Genomic DNA, 23,898 nt, shown 5'->3' with positions numbered 1-23,898 from the left:
TTATTGGGGCAATTTGGACACACACAGAACTTCTGCCGTCACGGCGAGTTTGAATTCGTGGCTGGAGTTTTAAGTGTGCCTGCGGAGAATGTAGAAACCAGACGCCAATTACCAGCGAGGCAGGAAGCGCTTGGGCGTAAACGTCAACTCAGTTGAAAACGAACAGGGCATCGCAAAGGCCTTTGAGAAGGAGTAACGGAGAGGCTCGTAATGTTTGCCTTGAAGCTGGCCTAGCCCCGAGATGCGACGCAAAAGAGGAACAGGAAAGGTTAATGGTCCTTTCAAAATGCACGCCGGAACTGCCAGCGCGGCAAAACGGCAATTAACGGGAACGTGCCAATAGCTTCCCTTGCTAAAAAGGATGTAATGGACGTCATCTTTTATTTATCCTACTCGTTTAAGGCCTGCCCTGATGTTCTGGTAGGGAAGGACATTAGGATTAGGGCCGGCTCTGTATGGTGTGAAAGGGTACAGTAAAGAGGTGCATGGCAAAAGCCCTATGTGTTAAGGGCTTCCCTCCATTTTTGTTCCATAGCCTTGATTTCTAATCTGTTTTGATGTTTGCTGCTTCATGATAGAGAAGGAAGAGGAGGCCATTTCCCACAAGGGAATAATTGCACGGCCATTTCCCGTTTGTGTCATGTAAACTCAGCCCTACTTGTTGGGAACGGATGGTCTCTTCCTGGCATCCACAGAAGCAGGGTTTTGTTTTGTTTTCATTTGCAGGTCATTGCTGCATCCACCGAGCCAGTGTGGTGTAGTGGTTAAGTGCTGTGGACTCGTAATCTGGTGAACCGGCTTTGCTTCCCCGCTCCTCCACATGCAGCTGCTGGGTGACCTTGGGCTAGTCACACTTCTCTGAAGTCTCTCAGCCTCACTCACCTCACAGAGTGTTTGTGGTGGGGAGGAAGGGAAAGGAGATTGTTAGCCGCTTTGAGACTCCTTAAAAAGGTAAAGGGACCCCTGACCGTTAGGTCCAGTTGCGAACGACTCTGGGGTTGCGGCGCTCATCTCACTTTAGTGGCAGAGGGAGCCGGTGTACAGCTTCTGGGTCATGTGGCCAGCAGGACTAAGCCGCTTCTGGCGAACCAGAGCAGCGCACGGAAATGCCGTTTACCTTCCCGCCGGAGTGGTACCTATTTATCTACTTGCACTTTGACGTGCTTTCGAACTGTTAGGTTGGCAGGAGCAAGGACCGAGCAATGGGAGCTTACCCCGTCGTGGAGATTCGAACTGCCGACCTCCTGATTGGCAAGTCCTAGGCTCTGTGGTTTAGACCAACTGCGTATTGTAAAGTTGTTACAATGTTACAAATATTATGCCTGAATGTATCCTTTCGACTTGACAGCTCAGGGAAGATCCCTAGATTTATAAATTCATAGAAAATCCATACTTTAACCGACACTTCTCAGCGCCACCCGCGACTCCTTAGGATAGTGATAAAGCGGGATATAAAATCTAAACTCTTCTTCTTCTTCCCTCTGCAGAGTCGAGTCTGGAACCTGGACTGTGTCTCCGACTGCCAGAGACCAAGAAGAGATGCATTGTCTTTAGTCGGAAGACACTTTGGGAGCAGATCTTGGTTCAAAGCCAGAGGAGAGATGGGGGATAAAACTCGCCCGCAAGGACAATCTTTGTTTCGTAGCATCAAAGAACCCTAAAGCTGAGAGTAGCCCATGAATGGGAAACCTACAAATGTTGCTGGGACTGCAGCTCCCACTAGCCAAAGCCAGCATGGCCACTGGTCAGGGATGTGAGTTGTAGCACATCATCTCACGGAGGGTCAGAGGTTCCCCGTTTCTAACATAATTAACATGAGAAGAGCTTGCAGGATCAGGCCAATGGCCCATCTGGTCCAGCACACTCTTCTCACAGTGGCCAACCAGATGCTTGGGGTAAACGCACAAGCAGAATTCCAGCACAAGAGCATCTCTGGTATTCAGAAGCATTGCGCATAGCCATTGTGGGTAGTAGCCATCGATAGCCCTCTCGTCCCATGAATTTGTACAATCCTTTTTTAAAAGCCCATCCAAGTTGCCTCCCATCACTGCCTCCTGTTGGAGCAAATTCCAAATTTCAACCACGTTCTGTGTGAAGTTGTTGACTGGTCCAACTTTTCTCCCTGAAACAGCACAGCCAGCACAGCCAATGGTCAGGGACGATGATGGAAACTTTACCGCAACATCTGGAGAACTACTGGTTCCCCATCTCAGTCCAGCATCTTGCCCTGAAATACTGAAATACGTCCCTTTATCAATCACAGAGGAGTCTCTTGAGAGTCCCATGGACTGCAAGAAGATCAAACCTATCCATTCTTAAGGAAATCAGCCCTGAGTGCTCACTGGAAGGACAGATCGTGAAGCTGAGGCTCCAATACTTTGGCCACCTCATGAAAAGAGAAGACTCCCTGGAAAAGACCCTGATGTTGGGAGAAGGGGGCGACAGAGGATGAGATGGTTGGATAGTGTTTTCGAGGTTACCAACATGAGTTTGACCAAGCTGCGGGAGGCAGTGGAAGACAGGAGTGCCTGGCGTGCTCTGGTCCAGGGGGTCACGAAGAGTCGGACACGACTAAACAACAACAAATCAATCACAGAAATCTGGATTATTCTAGTTTGACTCCTTGTTGGCCACATTCAGCAGCTGCGGTCATCAGATACCATGAAAAGGAGCTGTGCTGGCGTGTCATGTCGAGATCAAAGAGGATTTTATGGCAGATGAAGCACAAAGCAAGCATCTCATGTGTTAAAAAAAAAGGCTTTCCCCAGAATTCTTGAGCCGCTTTGTGCTGCCAGATAAGCAGGTTGTGGTTCACAGGACTCTTTGCCTTTCCACATCAGCTGATCAGTGTTTTTGCTTCTTCCTCCCCAACACCATCAAAGAGTTCCTGTGAGTCACAGGAGTGGAAAACAGCCCATTCAATCCTATAGGCCTGGGAGAGGTTTGACAAGGTTATCCAGATAAGTGGAACTTTGGATTCTCAGGAAAAAGGAAGTACAAAAAAAATAAAAACAAACAAACCATTAGCTACTTTATAAGTCATTCTAAAAACTCGTATAAACACGACCCAGGAGCTTATTCCACCCATAGCTCTGTCTCAGGGGATGCTCTGCAGGCGATAGGAAATAATCTGAGCTCAACACCTAACTTTTCAATTAACACCCTGTAAGATCATTAACGATTGTTGCTTTTGCAGCACTTCCAGTGCACCAGGTACCGTATTTTTTGCTCTATAAGACGCACCAGACCACAAGACGCACCTAGTTTTTGGAGGAGGAAAGCAAGAAAAAAAAAATATTCTGAATCTCAGAAGCCAGAACAGCAAGAGGGATCGCTGTGCAGTGAAAGCAGCAATCCCTCTTGCTGTTCTGGCTTCTGGGATAGCTGCGCAGCCTGCATTCGCTCCATAAGACGCACACACATTTCCCCTTACTTTTTAGGAGGTAAAAAGTGAGTCTTATAGAGCAAAAAATACGGGATGTTATAGTATTCTGTTCTCTCTCTCAAACAACTTTTCCACTCCCCATTATTCACATTATTCAGTAATCTTATAAACCTCTTGCCATGTCTCCCACCCCTCAAGTCTAAAAATTGAGAGCGCGACTTATAAGTTTGGCACACCAAGCACTTTCTGGGGCTCCATGTGGCAAGGGGAAAGATCCGTCACAGTGGGAAAGTTCTATCAGCTTTTTGGCCACCGCTGATGTTCTCACGGAGGAATCCCTGAAGATAAACTCTGGCGTGGGCTGGGAATATCATTTGAAACCCCTGGTTCTGTGGTTCCCCAGACTAACCTGGTGCCTTCCAGATCTTTTGGACTACAACTCCCATCAGCCTCAGCTAGCATGGCTGTTTTAGAGTTCCGTCGGCATGACCACACCATGCTTGTGGCATCAAAAGCTAACCCGACGCTGGTCTTAAGATACAGGTTTGCTTCTCTCCATCCCCTCAAAACACTAGGAACTTGTGGACACGCAATGAAGTTGGCTGCTGGGAAATTCAGGGCAGACAAAAGGAAGGACTCCTTTACACAGTGCACAGTTGTTCCATGGAACTCGCTCCCAAAATAATGGTGACCCTATTGGATGACAGGCTAGTTAGGGCTTTGGCCTGATCCAGCTGCTATCTTCTTAAGTGACACCCACAGTCCCCTGCATAAAGTGAGCTTGCACCTAGAACATGTCCTTTATTCTTCTGCATTCTTCTTCACTTCTGTAGTAGCCATGCAGGGAACCAGTACCGGATTTATGTATAAGCTAAACAAGCTATGGGATGTGGGTGGCGCAGTGGGTTAAACCACAGAGCCTAGGACTTGCCAATCAGAAGGTCGGCGGTTCGAATCCCCGCGACGGGGTGAGCTCCCGTTGCTCGGTCCCTGCTCCTGCCAACCTAGCAGTTCGAAAGCACGTCAAAGTGCAAGTAGATAAATAGGTACCACTCCGGCGGGAAGGTAAACGGCGTTTCCGTGGGCTGCTCTGGTTCGCCAGAAGTGGCTTAGTCATGCTGGCCACATGACCTGGAAGCTGTATGCCGGCTCCCTCGCCCAATAAAGCGAGATGAGCACTGCAACCCCAGAGTTGGCCACGACTGGACCTAATGGTCAGGGGTCCCTTTACCTTTACCTATGCAAATGACAGCTAACATTTAACAGAGGCACCCACTCTTGCCATAGAAAGGAGCAAACCAGTGATAATTTAGGGAGCAGGCTAGCAGGCGGGGCCCATGACTTACATCGTAGGAGCCTACACAATACAAAACACTGTTGCTGTATGTAGGTTTTATTTTATTTTTATCTTATATTTTGCAAATGTACACCCAGTTGTTTTTACTTTAAATTTTTTTTGGGGGGGCCAAGAGAGTGGGGCCCTAAGCTATAGCTTGTTTAAAAAGGGTAAAGGGACCCCTGACCATCAGGTCCAGTCGTGAACGACTCTGGGGTTGCGGCGCTCATCTCGCTTTATTGGCCGAGGGAGCCGGCATACAGCTTCCGGGTCATGTGGCCAGCATGACTAAGCCGCTTCTGGCGAACCAGAGCAGCGCACGGAAACGCCGTTTACCTTCCCGCCAGAGCGGTACCTATTTATCTACTTGCACTTTGACGTGCTTTCGAACTGCTAGGTTGGCGGGAGCAGGGACCGAGCAACAGGAGCTCACTCTGTTGCGGGGATTCGAACTGCCGACCTTCTGATCGGCAAGTCCTAGGCTCTGTGGTTTAACCCACAGCGCCACCTGCGTCAGTGCTATTACTTCACCTGACCTAGACACTGTGGGTGCAGCCTAGAATACCATTAGCTTTTTTTGCTGCTGTGTCACCCTGTTGATTCATGTTCAGCTTGTGGTCTTCTAAAACCCCTAGACCTGGGCAACCATTGGAGGATGTGTGTCTTTCTCAATAAGGGGAGAAATCTGGGAGCTGGAAGAATAAATCAAATTAACTCACGCACCACAACCTGTGTCTCCAATCAATCATTGTAATCAAGTATTGAATTATACAAAATATATAAATTAACAGTTTTTATAGAAGGCACATTTGAGGCTTATTGAAGTCCAGGCATCCACACAATCTCCTTGACCCTTGTCACAAAGCATAGGGCACTGCTGCTACTGACCCATGGCTGTCGTGACAACTTAGAATCTCTTTCTTGGTCAGCCCAGTCTGTCTGTGGTACTGGCCTTCCCGGATCGTCTTAATGCACTTGACATCCTTGCCGAGGGTGATGCTTTTGATGGAAGGCAGAAATTTCAGCATCATTTTCGATACGGAGTTCGCCACCCCTGTGCCAGACAGGTTGAGCTCCTGCAAAAAGTTGAGGCTGTAGAAAACCTCCGCGTTCAAGGATTTGACGTTGGGGTTGTTGGACAAATCGAGCGCTTGGAGAGCTGGCAGGTCTTGGAAGGCGTAGGGCGAAATCTCCGCCAGGTCGGGAATCCCACTGAGAGACAGGTGGATCAAATCCTTCAGCCCCTGAAAAGCCCCTTTCTCAATGGCCGCCACTGGGTTCCCGTCAAGGTTGAGGAACTGGAGAGGGATTCCTTGAAGGTCGGGGATCCTCTTCAACCTGTTTCCGGACAGGTTTAAGCTCTGGATGTTGGGAATGGCTTTGCCCTGGTGTCTCGAAACGAGGCTGATCAGGTTGTTCGAGAGGTCCACGTTGATAGGCTTTCCTTGACCTTTGGATGCAAAGATGTTGGTGGTGATGTCCAGGATGAAGTTGTTGCTGAGGTCGACATCCCCCAAAGGCGACCCTGAGAAGCATTCGTCCGGAAGGGCCACCAAAGAGTTGTGACTCAGATCTAAAGATTCCAGATAGCGGAGTCTGGAGAAAGTGCTGGGAAAGATCCTGGAGATCTTATTGTAGCTCAAGTCCAAGCTAACCAGCGTGGTATATCCGGGGCCGGTCAACATGGACTCGTTGATGGAGTCCAGGTTGTTTGATGATAAATCCAAGTAGGTCGTGTCCAGAGGAATGGGGACAGGCACGATATGGGGCCCGATCCCACTGCAGTCCACCTTGGTTAGGCTGAAGCTGTCGAAGAGACCGAAGCTCTCCACTTCACAGTGGCACCCTGGGAAGCAAGTCTTTGAAGCGCCAACATTCGGGGAGAGCAGCAGCAAGTTGAACCAGATTAAGAAAGGCATTGCTGGAATCTGCAAACAGGAAACACAAGCGGAACGTCAGGAAGAGTCACCAAATAGTGGCAGCGTGAAGAAGGTACAATTAGTGGGATGGATAGTTCTGAGAAAGGTATTTGCAGGGGTGGTCCTTATAAAATTACCCTGATTTGGAAGTTGAAAATGAAGTGATCTGGTTTCTAGATGGCGTTTGGTTTCCAGACTTTGTCCGGACTCCCACATATCCACTGCTTGCCATAATTTTCACCTGAATGCCCAGACACCCACCGCTTGCATTTTCTGGCAAAATCTGCTTTTTGTTCCAATTGTTTAAGTACCGTATTTTTTGCCCTATAGGACGCACTTTTCCACCTCCAAAAATGAAGGGGAAATGTGTGTGTGTCCTATGGGGTGAATGCAGGCTTTCGCTGAAGCCTGGAGAACAAGAGGGGTCGGTACTCACCAACCCCTCTCGCTCTCCAGGCTTCAGGAAGCTGTCCGCAAGCCGTGGGAGAGCTGCCTGCACCCTGAACCTCTCCCACCTCTTGCGGAGACCTGCTTTGGAGGCTAGCGATGGGGAGAAGCGCACTTGTCCCCATCGCCAGCCCCACTAGCTCGGGGGACAGCGGGGAGGCGGAGCGCCGCCATCCCGCTATTCCCCGACCTGCTTTGCAGGCTGGCGGTGGGGAGAAGTGCACACCTCCCCATCGCCAGCCCCACAAGCTCCGGGGACAGTGGGGAGGCAGAGCGTGCCTTCCCGCTGTTCCCCGACCTGGTTCTTCTAGCCCCGGACCTGGGGGGGAAATATATTTTTTTTCTTTATTTCCCCCCAAAAAACCTAGGTGCGTCCTATGGGCCGGTGCGTCCTATGGGGCGAAAAATACAGTAGTTTTTTTTATTTATTTCATGAGATCTATACACCGCTTGATTGAAAACAACCACCACCCTCAAAGATAGAATAAAAACGAGAAAAATTCACAACCCAACTTAAAACATACAAAAGTTAAAATACTAAAACCGACTAATATTACCTTTAACTTCCTATGCATCTGGGTAGGCTTGTCAAAGCAAAAAATGTTTCTGGTAGGCACCGAAAAGGGTACAGTGAAAGCGCGTGATTGATCTCAATAGGCAGGTAGCTCCAAAGTTAACGAGTTCCTACAAACGCGGAACGGGAATTATGTGGCGCAATAGTAGTGCCAGTTCTGTTGATCGAACTTTTTCTCAACTATTATCTTTTATACGTTTTTAGCTTTCTGCGTTTTATCGGGGTTGGTTTTAATTTCTGTGAGCCACCTTGAGTCCCAGGTTCTGGGGGAAAGGTGGAATATTAATTTGGTGTGCGCCCTTCTTGCCAAAGTCTAGCACGCTCCTATGCGCTGGTGTCACACACTGAGAAAATATGTGCGCTCGCACCGTGCTACACTCCTTTATTTAAACAAGCTTTGTAAACAGGGCTGGGTGCATCTCTGCCTTGGTTCTGCTATCGTTTGGTCGGGTGCCTCTCTCCTGAGTTCATCTCAAGCTGCCATCTGGATTCAACTTCCTCCAAGTTTCTGAAACAAATCTCAGAACTGGCTTAAGTGCCGTTTGCCGTGGTTTTACACCCCACAACCCTGAAATTAAGAGTCTCATGCTCTTACCATGGTGATTCAGCTGGGATAGCTCAGTCAGCAAAGCACAAGACTCACTCTTAATCTCAGGGTTGTGGGCCAAACATTCCTGCATTGTAGGTGTTATGTACTAAAGTTCTCACCCTGGGCCAGCAGGGGGATACTGTAGATAGTTATGCAAATAAGGGATTGAAAGTGACGTTCAGTGATTGGATAGTTTTAGAAAGTTGTTACAGTAACGTTGTACTGGAGCTCTATATAAGCAGACCGGCTGAACCCTTCAGTTCAGTTCTGTTCTGGCCTCTGAATAAAGAAGAGCTGTTTGAAGAATCGCTGTGTCGTCTGATATGTTCACCCACAACTTAACAGTAGGGGGTTGGACTAGATGACCCTCAGAACCCCTTCCAAATCTACGGTTCCATGCCAAAGTTTTTGTCATTCTGAAAGCGGTGACCATAATGGGCACATTTCCCCTGTGGGCTCCCTGATGATTTTTAAAGCCTATTGAACTTTGAAACATGCCATTTCTGCATGCTTGATAATAAAACCAGGCTCCTCTCCCTTTTTTCTTAAACAAATGGCAATCCCCGTTTCAAAAAATTGAACCCAACGGGGGTCAATACTTCCTAATAGCCACACTGCGCTCTGTTCTTTTCTCTGGGAGAGGCGAGGAAAGGCAGTTTATACCCCTGGCAAGCGCCATTAACAGCCATAAACTTTGGAACTGGCCTGATTGATCTCAAAAACCGAAGCAGTCGGACCCCAGTGTGAATTTACAGAGGTGGAAAAGTTTAGCGGAAGGAAAAAAGAGATGGAGGGAAGGCAGGGGGAGAGAGAGAGAGAGCTATTTGAAAATGACGGCAGACAATAGAGATAAATTCCACAGCCTCGGGAGGAAAGGAACGATCATTAGGGCCTTCTATTTTTAAACAGGAAAGAGAGAGAGACAGCAGCCCAGCAGTGAATAAATCTGTAGGAAATAAATCAAACCTCGAGTGATGTTGTTTTAATAGCCTCGCTTTGCCAGCCCTTTAAAGCATCCCCCTTCTCAACCCCACCCCACCCCAAAACCGTACCTGCTGTTTGTCAAGTTTTAATAGACTCCTGGGTTGTTGGGTTTCTCTCTCCCCAGCCAAAAGCACTGATTAACCTGTCCACCTGCATTTAAGTCAAGACTCCACAGCTAGTTACACACAGATTTGCTGCCGCTCTTGTTTTTCCGACACAGGTCATGTTAAAAAAAAAGGGGGGGGGGGACGGACGGACGGACGCAGACGTTTAGCTGTTTTAAGCTGAAGCCTCAAGGAGAGTAGCAAGAAGCTGGTTCTGCTAACTGCTTGCCAAATATGATGCTCAACCATAAAAGCTAATAAGTGATGAGGGTGGAGAATCAGAATTGCAGAGTCGGAAGGGACCAGAGGACCATCTAGTCCATGGGTAGGCAAACTAAGGCCTGGGGGCCGGATCTGGCCCAATCTCCTTCTAAATCCGGCCTGCTGACGGTCCGGGTATCAGTGTGTTTTTACATGAATAATAATAATAATAATAATTTTTATTTATACCCCGCCCTCCCCAGCCAAGGCAGGACTCAGGGCAGCTAACAAGCAATAATAAAAACAAGTTGAATGAATACAACTTGAAAACAAGATTAAAATACAACATTAAAATATTGAAACATTAAAATGCAGCCTCATCACAGGAGGAGAAAGGAAAAAGAAAGAGGGGGAGGGAATCAAATTGGCTCCGAGCCAAAAGCCAACTCTGTCTTACAGGCCCTGCGGAAAGAAATCAGATCCCGCAGGGCCCTGGTCTCATGAGACAGAGCGTTCCACCAGGCCGGGGCCAGTGTTGAAAAGGCCCTGTCTCTGGTTGAGGCTAATCTGACTTCCTTAGGGCCCGGGACCTCTAGGGTGTTGCTATTTATGGACCGTAAGGTCCTCCGCGGGGCATTCCGGGAGTATGTGTCCTTTTATTTAAAATTCATCTCTGGGTTATTTGTGGGGCATAGGAATTCGTTCATTCCCCCCTCCCCCACCCCCCCAAGAAAATAGTCCGGCCCCCCACAAGGTCTGAGAGACAGTGGACCGGCCCCCTGCTGAAAAATTTTGCTGACCCTTGATCTAGTCCAACCACCTGCAATGCGGGGTTTGCCCAAAGTAGCGCTCGAACCCGCAACCCAGAGGTCTCATGCTCTACCAACTGAGCTATCCCAGAGGAAGAAGGATTAAAGCTCTGGGGATTGTAGCTCTGTGAGTGGGTATAGGGACTTCCTAACGACTCTCAGCACCCTTTTAGCAAACTACAGTTCCCAGAATTCCTTGGGGGAAGCCGTGAGTGTTCAAAGCGGTGAGATTTCTTATTGATAAGAAATACACTGGAGATCAAAAAGAGGCTGATTTATAACACAGATCACAGCTACTTTATAATATGATCACGGGGCATGCAGAAAGAATGAAACATAAGAACATTCCCAAAATATAATTATAAACAAGCCTCTTACATAGGTAATAATAATAATAATAATAATAATAATAATAATAATAATAATAATAATAATAATAATATTATAATAAACCCCATCCATCTGGCTGGGCTTCCCCAGCCACTCTGGGCAGCTTCCAACCAAATACAGTGGTACCTCTGGATGCGAACGGAATCCGTTCCAGAGCCCCGTTCGCATCCGGAAGAGAACGCAACCCGCATCCGCACAGGTTGCGATTCGCTGCATCCGCGCATGACGTCATTTTGAGTGTCTGCGCATGCGTGAGCGGTGAAACCCAGAAGTAACGTGCTCCGTTACTTCCGGGTCACCGTGGAGCGCAAACCGAAAATGCTTATCCCGAAGCTACTTCAACCCAAGGTATGACTGTATTAAAATACAGTAATGCATGCCTGGCGTGCTCTGGTCCATGGGGTCACGAAGAGTCGGACACGACTAAACGACTAAATAACAGCAATGCATCAAACATTAAAAGCTTCCCTAAACAGGGCTGCCTTCAGATGTCTTCTAAAAGTCAGCTAGTTGTTTATTTCCTTTACATCTGATGGGAGGGCGTTCCACAGGGCGGGTGCCACCACCGAGAAGGCCCTCTGCATGGTTCCCTGTAACCTCACTTCTCGCAGGGAGGGAACCGCCAGAAGGCCCTCGGAGCTGGACCTCAGTGCCTGGGCTGAGCGATGGGGGTGGAGACGCTCCTTCAGGTATACTGGACCGAGGCCGTTTAGGGCTTTAAAGCTCAGCACCAACACTTTGAATTGTGCACAGAAACGTACTGGGAGCCAATGTCGGTCTTTCAGGACCGGTGTTATGTGGTCCCGGCAGCCGCTCCCAGTCAGCAGTCTAGCTGCCGCATTCTGGTTTAGTTGTAGTTTCCGGGTCACCTTCAAAGGTAGCCCCACATAGAGCGCATTGCAGTAGTCCAAGCGGGAGATAACTAGAGCATGCACCACTCTGGCGAGACAGTTTGCGGGCAGGGAGGGTCTCATCCTGCGTACCAGATGGAGCTGGTAGACAGCTGCCCTGGACACAGAACTGACCTGTGCCTCCATGGACAGCTGTGAGCCCAAAATGAACTCCAGGCTCTGCACCCGGTCGTTCAGGGGCACAGTTGCCCCATTCAGGATTGGGGAGTCCCCCACACCTGCCTGCCCCCTGTCCCCCAGAAACAGTACTTCTGTCTTGTCAGGATCCAAGCTCAGCTCAGTGAATCTCATCCTGACCTGCCTGCTGACACCCCTGAACTCAGCGTCTAAGCCACAAATCAAACAGTCCTGTGTTCAGAATAGATTTTCACCCCTTTCCAGGCAAACGGGCCCTAAATGAGCTCCTTCACTGTCTGATCATTATTCAGGGCGATTTACAGTTCTCCTGAGTTTGCCTGCTCTTCTTTTTTTTTTTTTTGGGGGGGGGGGGGGGAGAGACGGGAGTGATTTTATCCCTGCAAGAAAACAAATAGAAAGCTATGAAGACAAAATAAGCCGACCAAAAGCAAACACAGACTCCGCCGCCAAGAGAGGAAGAAAAGCTTCATGCTCAGCCCTTAATTAACCCCAGATGCCTGCTCTTTAGCCCCCAAAACGGGCAGCATCCCTGCTTCCTCTTGAACAAGTCCCTGCAGCTACAAAACTTCACTTATTTAGAGAGTTTCTACCCTGCGCTTCAGCCAAAAAGGCCCCCAGAGCGGCTTGAGTAGAATCAATTCAGACCAGACGGCCCCCCCGCCTGCAGGCTTGCAATCTGAAACGCACGACACACAAGGGGAAAGGGTTAGGGAGGGAAGAGGAAAAACAAAGAAATCTCAGGCAAATTCTCCAAAAACAAAAAACAAAAAAAAAACCCATCCCCAAGACAAGTCCTGAAGGTTTATACAGTGGTACCTCAGGTTAAGAACTTAATTCGTTCCGGAGGTCCGTTCTTAACCTGAAACTGTTCTTAACCTGAAGCACCACTTTAGCCAATGGAGCCTCCTGCTGCCGCCATGCTGCCAGAGCTCGATTTTTGTTCTTATCCTGAAACAAAGTTCTTAACCTGAAGCACTATTTCTGGGTTAGCGGAGTCTGTAACCTGAAGCGTATGTAACCCAAGGTACCACTGTACTAACTTCTGAATCAGTGAACAGAACATGTTGCAGAAGTCGTGGTGCATGCATGGAAAGGTAAGTTTGTATTTTGGGGGGGGGGAGTGTTCAGGGGAAATTTAAAGAATACATTTTTAAAAGAATTTAAAGTATAAACACATTTTTCCAAAAGGTTCCCAGAGCAGCTAGAACAGGACATCCTTGTCTGCAAGCTTACAAATTCAAGTTCCCCTTCAACCAGCCCTTTGGCTAATTCACTTCCGATACCCTTTAAAATCCCAGAATCATAGAGTTGGAAAAGACCACAGGCGTCATCTCGTCCAACCCCCCACAATGCAGGATTTTTTTGTGCCCAACCCATGATGTTTTTGTGGGAGAAGGGAGTTATTGGTATGTTTTCGTTCCTATCTTTCTCATGTATTTTGTGTGTTGTTGTTTAAAAATATATATTGTATTTTTATGTTGTGAACCGCCCTGAACGCTATGGCTAAAGGGCAGTATACAAATTTAATACATAATAATTAAAATAAACTTGGCACGCAAGGAAAAAAGGGGTGAGGAGGGACAAGGAAGTGTCTGATGGAGCTGGGGCTTTGGCTAAGCGGCCGGAGCGAGCCCTGCTTCCCCAATCTCTCCCACAGAGGCAGTGTGGTACAATGGTTGCTCCCAGGTGGTGGGAGAGGTGAGAGGAAGGCTCTGGCTGCTTCCCCTGTCCCCCTGCCTGGCATAAGGTAAAGGTAAAGGGACCCCTGACCATTAGGTCCAGTCGTGGCCGACTCTGGGGTTGCGGTGCTAATCTCGCTTTATTGGCCGAGGGAGCCGGCATACAGCTTCTGGGTCATGTGGCCAACATGACTAAGCCACTTCTGGTGAACCAGAGCAGCGCACGGAAACGCCATTTACCTTCCCGCCAAAGTGGTACCTATTTATCTACTTGCACTTTGACGTGCTTTTGAACTGCTAGGTTGGCAGGAGCAGGGACCGAGCAACGGGAGCTCACCCCGTCGTGGGGATTCGAACCGCCAACCTTCTGATCTGCAAGTCCTAGGCTCTGTGGTTTAACCCACAGCGCCACCCGCATCCTTGTCCTGCTTGGCATAAAAAGGTAAAGGTACCCCTGCCTGTACAGGCCAGTCTTGACAGACTCTGGGGTTGTGCGCCCATCTCACTCAAGAGGCCGGGGGCCAGCGCTGTCCGCAGACACTTCCGGGTCACGTGGCCAGCGTGACAAAGCTGCATCTGGCAAGCCAGCGCAGCACACGGAAACGCCGTTTACCTTTCCGCCAGTAAGCGGTCCCTATTTATCTACTTGCACCCGGGGGTGCTTTCGAACTGCTAGGTTGGCAGGCGCTGGGACCGAGCAATGGGAGCGCACCCCACCGCAGGGATTCGAACCGCCAATCTTTTGATCAGCAAGCCCTAGGCGCTGAGGCTTTTACCCACAGCGCCACCCGCTTGGCATACCCCCCCCTAAAAAAAATCCTGCCCACCTATATTTCTTAAGCCTGTCCTTGGAGCAAGGATAATACTCCGATGCGCCTTGGCTTACGGCTTTCCTCTTGGCAGAGCCATAACTCAACATCTGCGGCCGAATGGAGGGGGATTTACTGTGAGAGAATCTCCGGAGAGGAAAGAGACCTGTCGCCCCCACCTGTCTTCCCAAACTCTCCCTGCCCCACCAAGGGCCAGGATATCTCTTCAGATAATAGTATTACTACTAATTTATTATTTATACCCCATCCATCTGGCTGGGTTTCCCAAGCCACTCTGGGCGGCTTTGAACAGAATACAGTGGTACCTCAGGTTAAGAAGTTAATTCGTTCTAGAGGTCCGTTCTTAACCTGAAACTGTTTTTAACCTGAGGTACCACTTTAGCTAATGGGGCCTCCCACGGCTGCTGCGCGATTCTGTTCTCATCCTGAAGCAAAGTTCTTAACCTAAGGTACTATTTCTGGGTTAGCAGAGTCTGTAACCTGAAGTGTCTGTAACCTGAAGCGTCTGTAACCCGAAGTACCACTGTATTAAAATACAATAATCTATTCAACATTAAAAGCTTCCCTAAAGAGGGCTGCCTTCAGATGTTTTCTAAAAGTCTGCTACAGTGGTACCTGGGGTTACAGACGCTTCAGGTTACAGACTCCGCTAACCCAGAAATATTACCTCGGGTTAAGAACTTTGCTTCAGGATGAGAACAGAAATTGTGCGGCGACAGCGGAAGGCCCCATTAGCTAAAGTGGTGCTTCAGGTTAAGAGCAGTTTCAGGTTAAGAGCGGACTTCCGGAACGAATTAAGTTCTTAACCCGAGGTACCACTGTAGTTGTTTTTCTTTTTGACATCTGGTGGGAGGGCGTTCCACAGGGCAGGTGCCACTACCGAGAAGGCCCTTTGCCTGGTTCCCTGTAACTTGTAACTATGTATTGTAATGTATTGATTTGCATTGTTTACTTTTTCTCTTTCTTTTTTACTTCTTTCTGTAACCTTAAACTCTTAATAAATATTATTTTTTAAAAAAACAAAAAACAGAAATTTGAATATTGTTTCTCCTGTTGTTGTTTATCTCCTCTCTGGCAGGTTACTTGATTGGATTGCCTGGGTAGCCTGGTCATTCTTTTGTAGTGATAAATACTTAGTTCCTGGGCCAGGTCACAGGCTCACACCCTATTCATATCTCAAATGTGCCCTTAAGACAGGAATTGTGAAGTAAAAGACAATGGGGAGGTTTCCCACTTTGACCTTGCAGAGAATACATTTGCTCAGTTTAGGAATCAAAATGGCTTCAGGTCGGTCTTCCTGTGCTGATCTATGTACGAGCTTGGTTGGTATGCTTATGAACATTGCCATATATCTAAGACCTCAAGATTCCTATCACAGCACGCAGTGCCTTTTATTTAAACTCCCGCCCCCCAAAAAAGTAGATTGAAAGTATTGGCTTTGAGTGCATCAAGAGGAACTCAGTGGCAGGAAAGGGGGGGGGAGACACACACACATAACACAGCTTCTCTCTAACACACTTGCAGGTCTAGAGAAAGCACTTAGGTCGCAGCAGGGTGAAAACGTCCTGAAGACAGCGGAAAGGGATTAAACCTGCAGGCCAGGCACCTCTTCATGACAGGTTTCGTCTTATAAACAGGAGGTAAAGAACAAAAAAGACCACCCACTGCTTGAGACTTCAGTTTGTTAGGAGCTGAAATTCAGGTCTGCTGGGAGCTGAAATTCAGGTTTGTTAGGAGCTGAAATATTTTTACAAGAACCTTAAAAGAGAGAGTAGGCTCTCAAGTTCAAACAATATTATTAGTACTATTATTAATTGCATTCATATCACACCTTTCCCCTGTGGCATACACAGTTCTCCCCATTTTATCCTCAAAACAACCCCGTGAGGCTAAGATATATAGTGATTGGTCCAGGGTCACGCAGTGAACTTCACAGCCGAGTGGAGATTCGAACCCATGTCCCCCAGGTCCTAGTCTAACACTCTAACCACTACATCACACTGTCAATATCCCACCAGGCGGGTGGAGCTTTTGGTTTGACTCAAGTCTCCGCGGGTTGCCCGGCTTTTGCACACATTGCCACAAAAACGGCAAAAATGGCGCAAAAACGTCATCTAGCGATCCCGTGGGCCTTTGTGAGTTCAATCCCAGGAGCTCTTGCACAGGGGTAGAAATTAGCCGGGCACGTTTTCCTACTGGCACGGGTTCAAATTGTGACCACATGGACATCTCCGGGGGTCAGGTGGACGATGGACCTCTCCATCTGCCTGGCCCCTCCCGCTTTCTGAAGCAGGTACAGCTTATTCTGCTTTTGAATTCTGGTGCTGGAGGAGACTCCTGAGAGTCCCATGGACTGCAAGAAGATCAAACGCATCCATTTTTAAGGAAATCAGCCCTGAGAGCTCACTGGAAGGACAGATCCTGAAACTGAGGCTCCAATACTTTGGCCACCTCATGAGAAGAGAAGACTCCCTGGAAAAGTCCCTGATGCTGGGAAAGATGGAGGGCACAAGGAGAAGGGGACAACAGAGGACGAGATGGTTGGATAGTGTTTTCGAGGTTACCAGCATGAGTTTAACCAAACTGCGGGAGGTAGTGGAGGACAGAGGTGCCTGGCATGCTCTGGTCCATGGGGTCACGAAGAGTCGGACACGACTAAACGACTAAACAACAACAACACAGCTTATTCATTGCATTTCTATTCCCCCTGCCCCGTCCTTTTAATGTTTTGCAAAACACTTAAGAGATTCTGTTAAGGATTATAGGAAAAGACCTGCCAAGGAAAGTGAAAAATATCTTCATATATGCGACAACGGCGTCAAGAGTCCTAATAGCACAAGGATGGAAGAACGAGGAAATCCCGACTAACGAACTATGGCAAGAGAAACTGATGGACTATGCAGAATTGGCAAAACTGACAAACAAACTACGGGACAACTGGGACTTCAAAGATGAATGGGAACCCTTTACAAAGTACTTAAAGAAGCAACAAAGTGAACTGGACTGCTTGGCAGGTTTTGAATAAACAACCACAAACTTTTTATTGACAACAGCTAGTCAGACAAATTAAGGATCTATACAACTTTGTAACATGCAGAGAATAACATTTGTTGATAAACCAGAGAGAGGAGCTGAGGGAAGTCGGGGGGGGGGGGAGGACTACTTTATGGGGAGGGGGGAAATGGGGTGGAATTAAGAATGATATTTTTTTGATAAAATGTTTTGTTGAAATTCCTAATAAAAATATTTTTTTTAAAAAAGAGATTCTTTTTTCTTTAAAATATAAAGTGGAATCAAAACAAAATGAATAAAAAATAAAAAATAAACCTCACTGGTCTTTTTTTTAAAGGCGCCCAGGCATTCTGTTGCGGCAACCATAACCTAGGGTTTAAGGTGCCATTTCTAACACTGCCCTTGTGGCTCGTGCAGAGTTGGGAGTGTGAGCAAGGAGGTTTGGAGGGAGCGGCTGTTGTGTTTGTGGGCTTTTTCAATGGTGCCCCCAATATACGCAATTTCGCTTAAACTCCTCAGAATGTAATGCCTAGGTAAATTAATAATAATAATAATAATAATAATAATAATAATAATAATAATAATAATTTATTATTTGTACCCCACCCATCTGGCTGGGCTTCCCCAGCCACTCTGGGCAGCTTCCAACAGAATATTAAAATACAATAATCTATTAAGCATTAAAAGCTTCCCTAAACTGGGCTGCCTTCAGATGTCTTCTAAATGTCAGGTAGTTGTTTATCTTTTTGACATCTGGTGGGAGGGCATTCCACAGGGTGGGCGCCACCACCGAGAAGGCCCTCTGCCTGGTTCCCTGTACAGTGGTACCTCTGGTTACGTACTTAATTTGTTCCAGATGTCCATTCTTAACCTGAAACTGTTCTTAACCTGAAGCACCACTTTAGCTAATGGGGCCTCCCACTGCTGCCCTGCCGCCAGAGCATGATTTCTGTTCTCATCCTGAAGCAAAGTTCTTAACCTGAAGCACTACTTCCATACATCCACTGTATTAAAGGTAAAGGTACCCCTGCCCGTACGGGCCAGTCTTGACAGACTCTAGGGTTGTGCGCCCATCTCACTCAAGAGGCTGGGGGCCAGCGCTGTCGGAGACACTTCCGGGTCACGTGGCCAGCGTGACGAAGCTGCATCTGGCGAGCCAGCGCAGCACACGGAAACGCCGTTTACCTTCCCGCTAGTAAGCGGTCCCTATTTATCTACTTGCACCCGGGGGTGCTTTCGAACTGCTAGGTTGGCAGGCGCTGGGACTGAGCAGCGGGAGCGCACCCCACCACGGGGATTCGAACCACCGACCTTTCGATCGGCAAGCCCTAGGCGTTGAGGCTTTTACTCACAGCGCCACCCGCGTCCCATTATCCACTGTATTAGTATCACACTATTCTGCCTTGGTCAGACCACACCCAGAATACAGTGGTACCTCGGGTTAAGAACTTAATTTGTTGTGGAGGTCAGTTCTTAACCTGAAACTGTTCTTAACCTGAGGTACCACTTTAGCTAATGAACGAAAAAATGAACGAATTCCTATGCCCCGCAAATAACCCAGAGATGCATTTTAAATAAAAGCATACATTCTACTCATGTAAAAACACGTTGATTCCCAGACTGTCCGCGGGCTGGATTGAGAAGGCAATTGGGCCAGATCCAGCCCACGGGCCTTAGGTTGCCTACCCCTGCTATAAACAGTAGGTTGTACGACATACCTGCAAATGCCAACTTGCCCCACTCCTCTAAACTCCCATCTCCCAGATTGCGCCAGCCAGGACCTTTTGCTGTCAAGTTCCAAGAAAATAAACCATAGAAGGGGAAGGAAAATCTTAGAAAGCTGCCAGTTTGAGGCAGCCTCGCCACCAGACAGGAGGAGGATGAACAGCTTGGGTTGAACACCACAATGCCACAAGCCCTTAGCCAAAGTGCCTCCTCTGCACTCATCTCCCCACAGCCCTTGGCAGACTTGTGAACGTTATGTTGCAACACACAAAGCAGTTGGAAGAGGCGATGGGTCTTTCAGGAGCCCTCAGCAGGCACAGAAAAGGGGAAGGGCAGCTTCAACCGCAGCCAACTCGCTATTGCACAAGCCAACAGGACTCTGACCTCAACTGGGAGAGGGATCACGGCTGGAGGGCAAAGCTAAGGTGTGGGTTTGAGGGATTTTTTTGCACCCAGAAAGGGCCGGGGAATCTCCAGTTAGAAGTGGAAGGAAGGAATTGTTCCAGGGAAGGAGGATTGGCAGATGAAATGGGCAGAATACAGTGGTACCTCGCAGTGGTGTAGCGTGGGTTGTCAGCACCTGGGGCAAGGCAAGTAATTTGCACCCCCTAACCCGTGGAGCGCCCCCCCAGATGTTGCGCCCGGTGCGGCCGGCCCCCTCTGCACCCCCCGCACTACACCACTGGTACCTCGGGTTACAGACGCTTCAGGTTACAGACTCCGCTAACCCAGAAATAGTACCTTGGGTTAAGAACTTTGCTTCAGGATGGGAACAGAAATTGCGCGTATGGCGGCAGCGGGAGGCCCCCTTAGCTAAAGTGGTGCCTCAGGTTAAAAACAGTTTCAGGTTAAGAACGGACCTCCAGAACGAATCAAGTTCTTAACCCGAGGTACCACTGTATCCCAAAATGGCTGAATTAAGAAGTAGAATTCAAGACCAGGAGAAGGAAGTTTTTAAGAAAGAACGGGGGAAATTGGTGGAATATATGAAAAATCATTGTAAATGACTAGAAACACTAGCAGGATCAGACTACAGTGGTACCTCGGGTTAAGAACTTAATTCGTTCTGGAGGTCCGTACTTAACCTGAAACTGTTCTTAACATGAGGTACCACTTTAGCTAATGGGGCCTCCCGCTGCCGCCACACGATTTCTGTTCTCATCCTGAAGCAAAGTTCTTAACCCGAGATAATATTTCTGTGTTAGCGGAGTCTGTAACCTGAAGCGTCTGTAACCCGAGGTACCACTGTAATTGGAGCGGGGGTGGGGTGGGGATAAAATAAGGTAAGATGGTGAAACAGAAAGAAAAAGGAGTACTTTGAATATGAAGCAGAAAGGGGAAAATGAGCCATGGAAGGAGGAGAAGGGAAGTTGATATTAACAACGTGGTTTGAATCATGCAATTTGTTTAACTGTTGTAAAATTGAAAACGATAAATGAATTCAGAGAGAGAGAATATCCACTTAACAATGAAAGAAGTGGTTGCTGGATCAGGCCAGTGTCCCACCTCTGGCAGTGGAAGCAGAGCATCGCCCCCATGGCTAGTAACCATCTATAGCCCTTATCCCCCATGAATTTGCACAATGCCTTCCTAAAGTTTGGTCCGCCTAGCTCAGTACGCTGGACTCTGGCTGGCAGCTGCCCTTCAGGGTCTCGGCCACAGAAAGTCTGCTGTGCTCAGGTCGTGCCTGTCAGTTTCCCACGGGATGTTGAACTAGATGGAGCCCATTGGCCAGAACCAGCAAGGCTTTCCCCATGTGCTTAAATTAGGAAATAATAATAATAATAATAATAATAATAATAATAATAATAATAATAATTTATTATTTATACCCCGCCCATCTGGCTGGGTTTCCCCAGCCACTCTGAGCGGCTTCCAACAAAACACTAAAATACAATAACCTATTAAACACTATTGGACGCGGGTGGCGCTGTGGGTTAAAGCCTCAGCGCCTAGGACTTGCCGATCGAAAGGTCGGTGGTTCGAATCCCCACGGCGGGGTGCGCTCCCGTTGCTCGGTCCCAGCGCCTGCCAACCTAGCAGTTCGAAAGCACCCCCGGGTGCAAGTAGATAAATAGGGACCGCTTACTAGCGGGAAGGTAAACGGCGTTTCCGTGTGTTGCGCTGGCTCGCCAGATGCAGCTTGTCACGCTGGCCACGTGACCCGGAAGTGTCGACGGACAGCGCTGGCCCCCGGCCTCTTAAGTGAGATGGGCGCACAACCCTAGAGTCTGTCAAGACTGGCCCGTATGGGCAGGGGTACCTTTACCTTTACCTTAAACATTAAAAGCTTCCCTAAACAGGGCTGCCTTTAGATGTCTTCTAAAAGTTTGGTAGTTATTTTTCTCTTTGACATCTGGTGGGAGGGCATTCCATAGGGCGGGTGCCACCACCGAGAAGGCTCTCTGCCTGGTTCCCTGTAACTTGGCTTCTCGCAGCAAGGCCCTCAGCATCCGGGCAGAACGATGGGGGTGGAGACGCTCCTTCAGGTATACTGGACCGAGGCCGTTTAGGGCTTTCAAGGTCAGCACCAACACTTTGAATTGTGCTCGGAAACGTACTGGGAGCCAATGTAGATCTTTCAAGACTGGTGTTATATGGTCTCGGCGGCCGCTCCCAGTCACCAGTCTAGCCGCCGCATTCTGGTTTAATTGTAGTTTCCGGGTCACCTTCAAAGGCAGCCCCATATAGAACGCATTGCAGTAGTCCAAGCAGGAGACAACCAGAGCATGCACCACTCTGGCGAGACAGTCCGCGGGCAGGTAGGGTCTCAGCCTGTATACCAGATGGAGCTGATAAACAGCTGCCCTGGACACAGAACTGACCTGCGCCTCCATGGACAGCTGTGAGTCCAAAATGACTCCCAGGCTGCGCACCTGGTCCTTCAGGCGCACAGTTACCCCATACAGGACCAAGGAGTCTTCCACACCTGCCCGCCTCCTGTCCCCCAAAAACAGTACTTCTGTCTTGTCAGGATTCAACCTCAATCTGTTAGTTGCCATCCATCCTCCAACCGCCTCCAGACACTCACACAGGACCTTCACCGCCTTCGCTGGTTCCGATTTGAAAGAGAGGTAGAGCTGGGTATCATCCGCATATTGATGGACACCCAGCCCAAACCTCCTGATGATCTCTCCCAGCGGCTGCATGTAGATGTTGAAAAGCATGGGGGAGAGGACAGAACCCTGAGGCACCCCACAAGTGAGAGCCCTGGGGTCTGAACACTCATCCCCCACCACCACCTTCTGGACACGGCCCAGGAGGAAGGAGCGGAACCACTGTATGACAGTGCCCCCAGCTCCCAGCCCCTCAGGAATTTATCTCCCACCTTTCTTCCAAGGTTCTCCCCTCCCCATTCTCTCCGGAAAACAACACTGTGAGGTAGGCTAGGCTGAGAGTGAGTGGTTGGCCCAAGGTTACCCAACCAAGTTCCTGGCCGAGTGGAGATTTGAACCCAGGTCTCCCAGATCACAGGAGTGGGGTAGAAAGACGGCGTTCCATCAACTTCTCCAGATCATTCAAGCAGCTCCTACAGCCTCCCAGTTCCTGACAGGAGGGGCGTAGCATTGCAGCAGAGACAAAATGTTCCAAGATAAAATAAGCTGGCCTCAGGGACAATCAGGAGTCTGCTTTGCAATTTACGCACGGCTCTAACCGATTAATCAGGTTAATTAAACTGAGGAAACGTCTCTATTTCGGGGATGTGGTTTTTGTTTATTTGGAGCGCAGGCTGGGACTGCTGGGCAGGTTTAGCCTGGAGAAAAGGAAACTGATACGAGAGCCATCTTGAAATATGGGAAGGGCTCTCCCCATGGAAGATGGAGCAAGCTTGCTTTCTGCTTCTCCAGAGGGCAGGATCCGAACCAATGGATTCAGGCAACAAGGATTCTGACTAAATACAGTGGTACCTCGGGTTACATATACTTCAGGTAACACACTCCGCTAACCCAGAAATAGTGCTTCAGGTTAAGAACATTGTTTCAGGATGAGAACAGAAATTGTGCTCTGGAGGCCCCATTAGCTAAAGTGGTGCTTCAGGTAAAGAACAGTTTCAGGTTAAGTACGGACCTCCGGAATGAATTAAGTACTTAACCTGAGGTACCACTGAATTAGGAAGAATGTTCAGAGGGGAGGACCTGTTCAACAGTGGATTTACTCCTCCCAGCAGTAAATCACACCATGCAACAAGAGTTAAGTCTTTATTAGCAAAAACACAATTGGCAAAGGAGTGTCAGGCCGAATGAGTACAAGAATCTCATCGCAGGTGGGTCTTGCCCGATACATCACTTGCTGAGACTGAACGTCCCCACTTTCCCAGCGCCAGCTAAGTCCTCTCCCTCTCCAGGGTCCCCCCCCAAGCAATCGGAGACTGCGCCTGTATGCAGCCAACCTCTCCTCCGCCCTTTTCATGCCTCTTCTGGTTCTGGGAGACAAGCGAGGAGGGGAGCTTGATGCAGCAGGAGGGGGAGACACCTGTGACTCTTCACCAGCCTGACCCATCTCTTGGACTCCCTCCTCTTCTGCCTCTGCCTCCGATTCTGGCCTTCTCTCTGCCACAGACTCTCCCTGCTCACTAAACCCTGTGGCCTCCTCAGCTTCCGACACCCCCAGTCTTCTCCCTCTGACCTCTCATCGTTGTCCCACCAACATTCTCCAGCCTCTGAACCTTATTCCCTTGGGGGTCCCCCAGCTGGTTCCTCCCACCATTCTTCTGCGTCCAACCAGTGGCATAGTGTGGGTGGGTGGGGGATCCACGGGGGTGGTTGCTCTGGGCACAAAACTGATAGGGGCGCAAAATTTCAACACCCGGTGCCGCTTCAATATAGCTGCATGCATCCACAGAAAACGTCTTCTCCATGTAAACA

The 23,898-nt window shown here is 48.7% G+C and overlaps 1 protein-coding gene across 4 annotated transcripts in view; it reads right to left on the bottom strand.

Moving 5' to 3' along the window:
* Positions 1 to 5,457: 5,457 nt before the first annotated feature.
* TSKU (tsukushi, small leucine rich proteoglycan) overlaps positions 5,458 to 23,898 on the bottom strand; it is a 35,831-nt gene continuing 17,390 nt past the window's right edge. For 3 of the 4 annotated variants that reach the window (XM_077926918.1, XM_077926919.1, XM_028725893.2), the window contains exon 2: positions 5,458 to 6,649. In XM_077926918.1, the coding sequence (XP_077783044.1) occupies positions 5,579 to 6,640 (1,062 nt within the window). In that variant the 5' untranslated portion in view covers positions 6,641 to 6,649 and the 3' untranslated portion in view covers positions 5,458 to 5,578. Of the gene's footprint in view, positions 6,650 to 7,644; positions 7,678 to 23,898 lie in introns of those variants that run through there. The other variant, XM_077926917.1, reaches the window with a different exon arrangement.

This window comes from Podarcis muralis, chromosome 4 (assembly GCF_964188315.1).
Source record: "Podarcis muralis chromosome 4, rPodMur119.hap1.1, whole genome shotgun sequence".
NCBI lineage: Eukaryota > Metazoa > Chordata > Lepidosauria > Squamata > Lacertidae > Podarcis > Podarcis muralis.
This window is presented reverse-complemented; position numbering and strand designations above follow the sequence as displayed.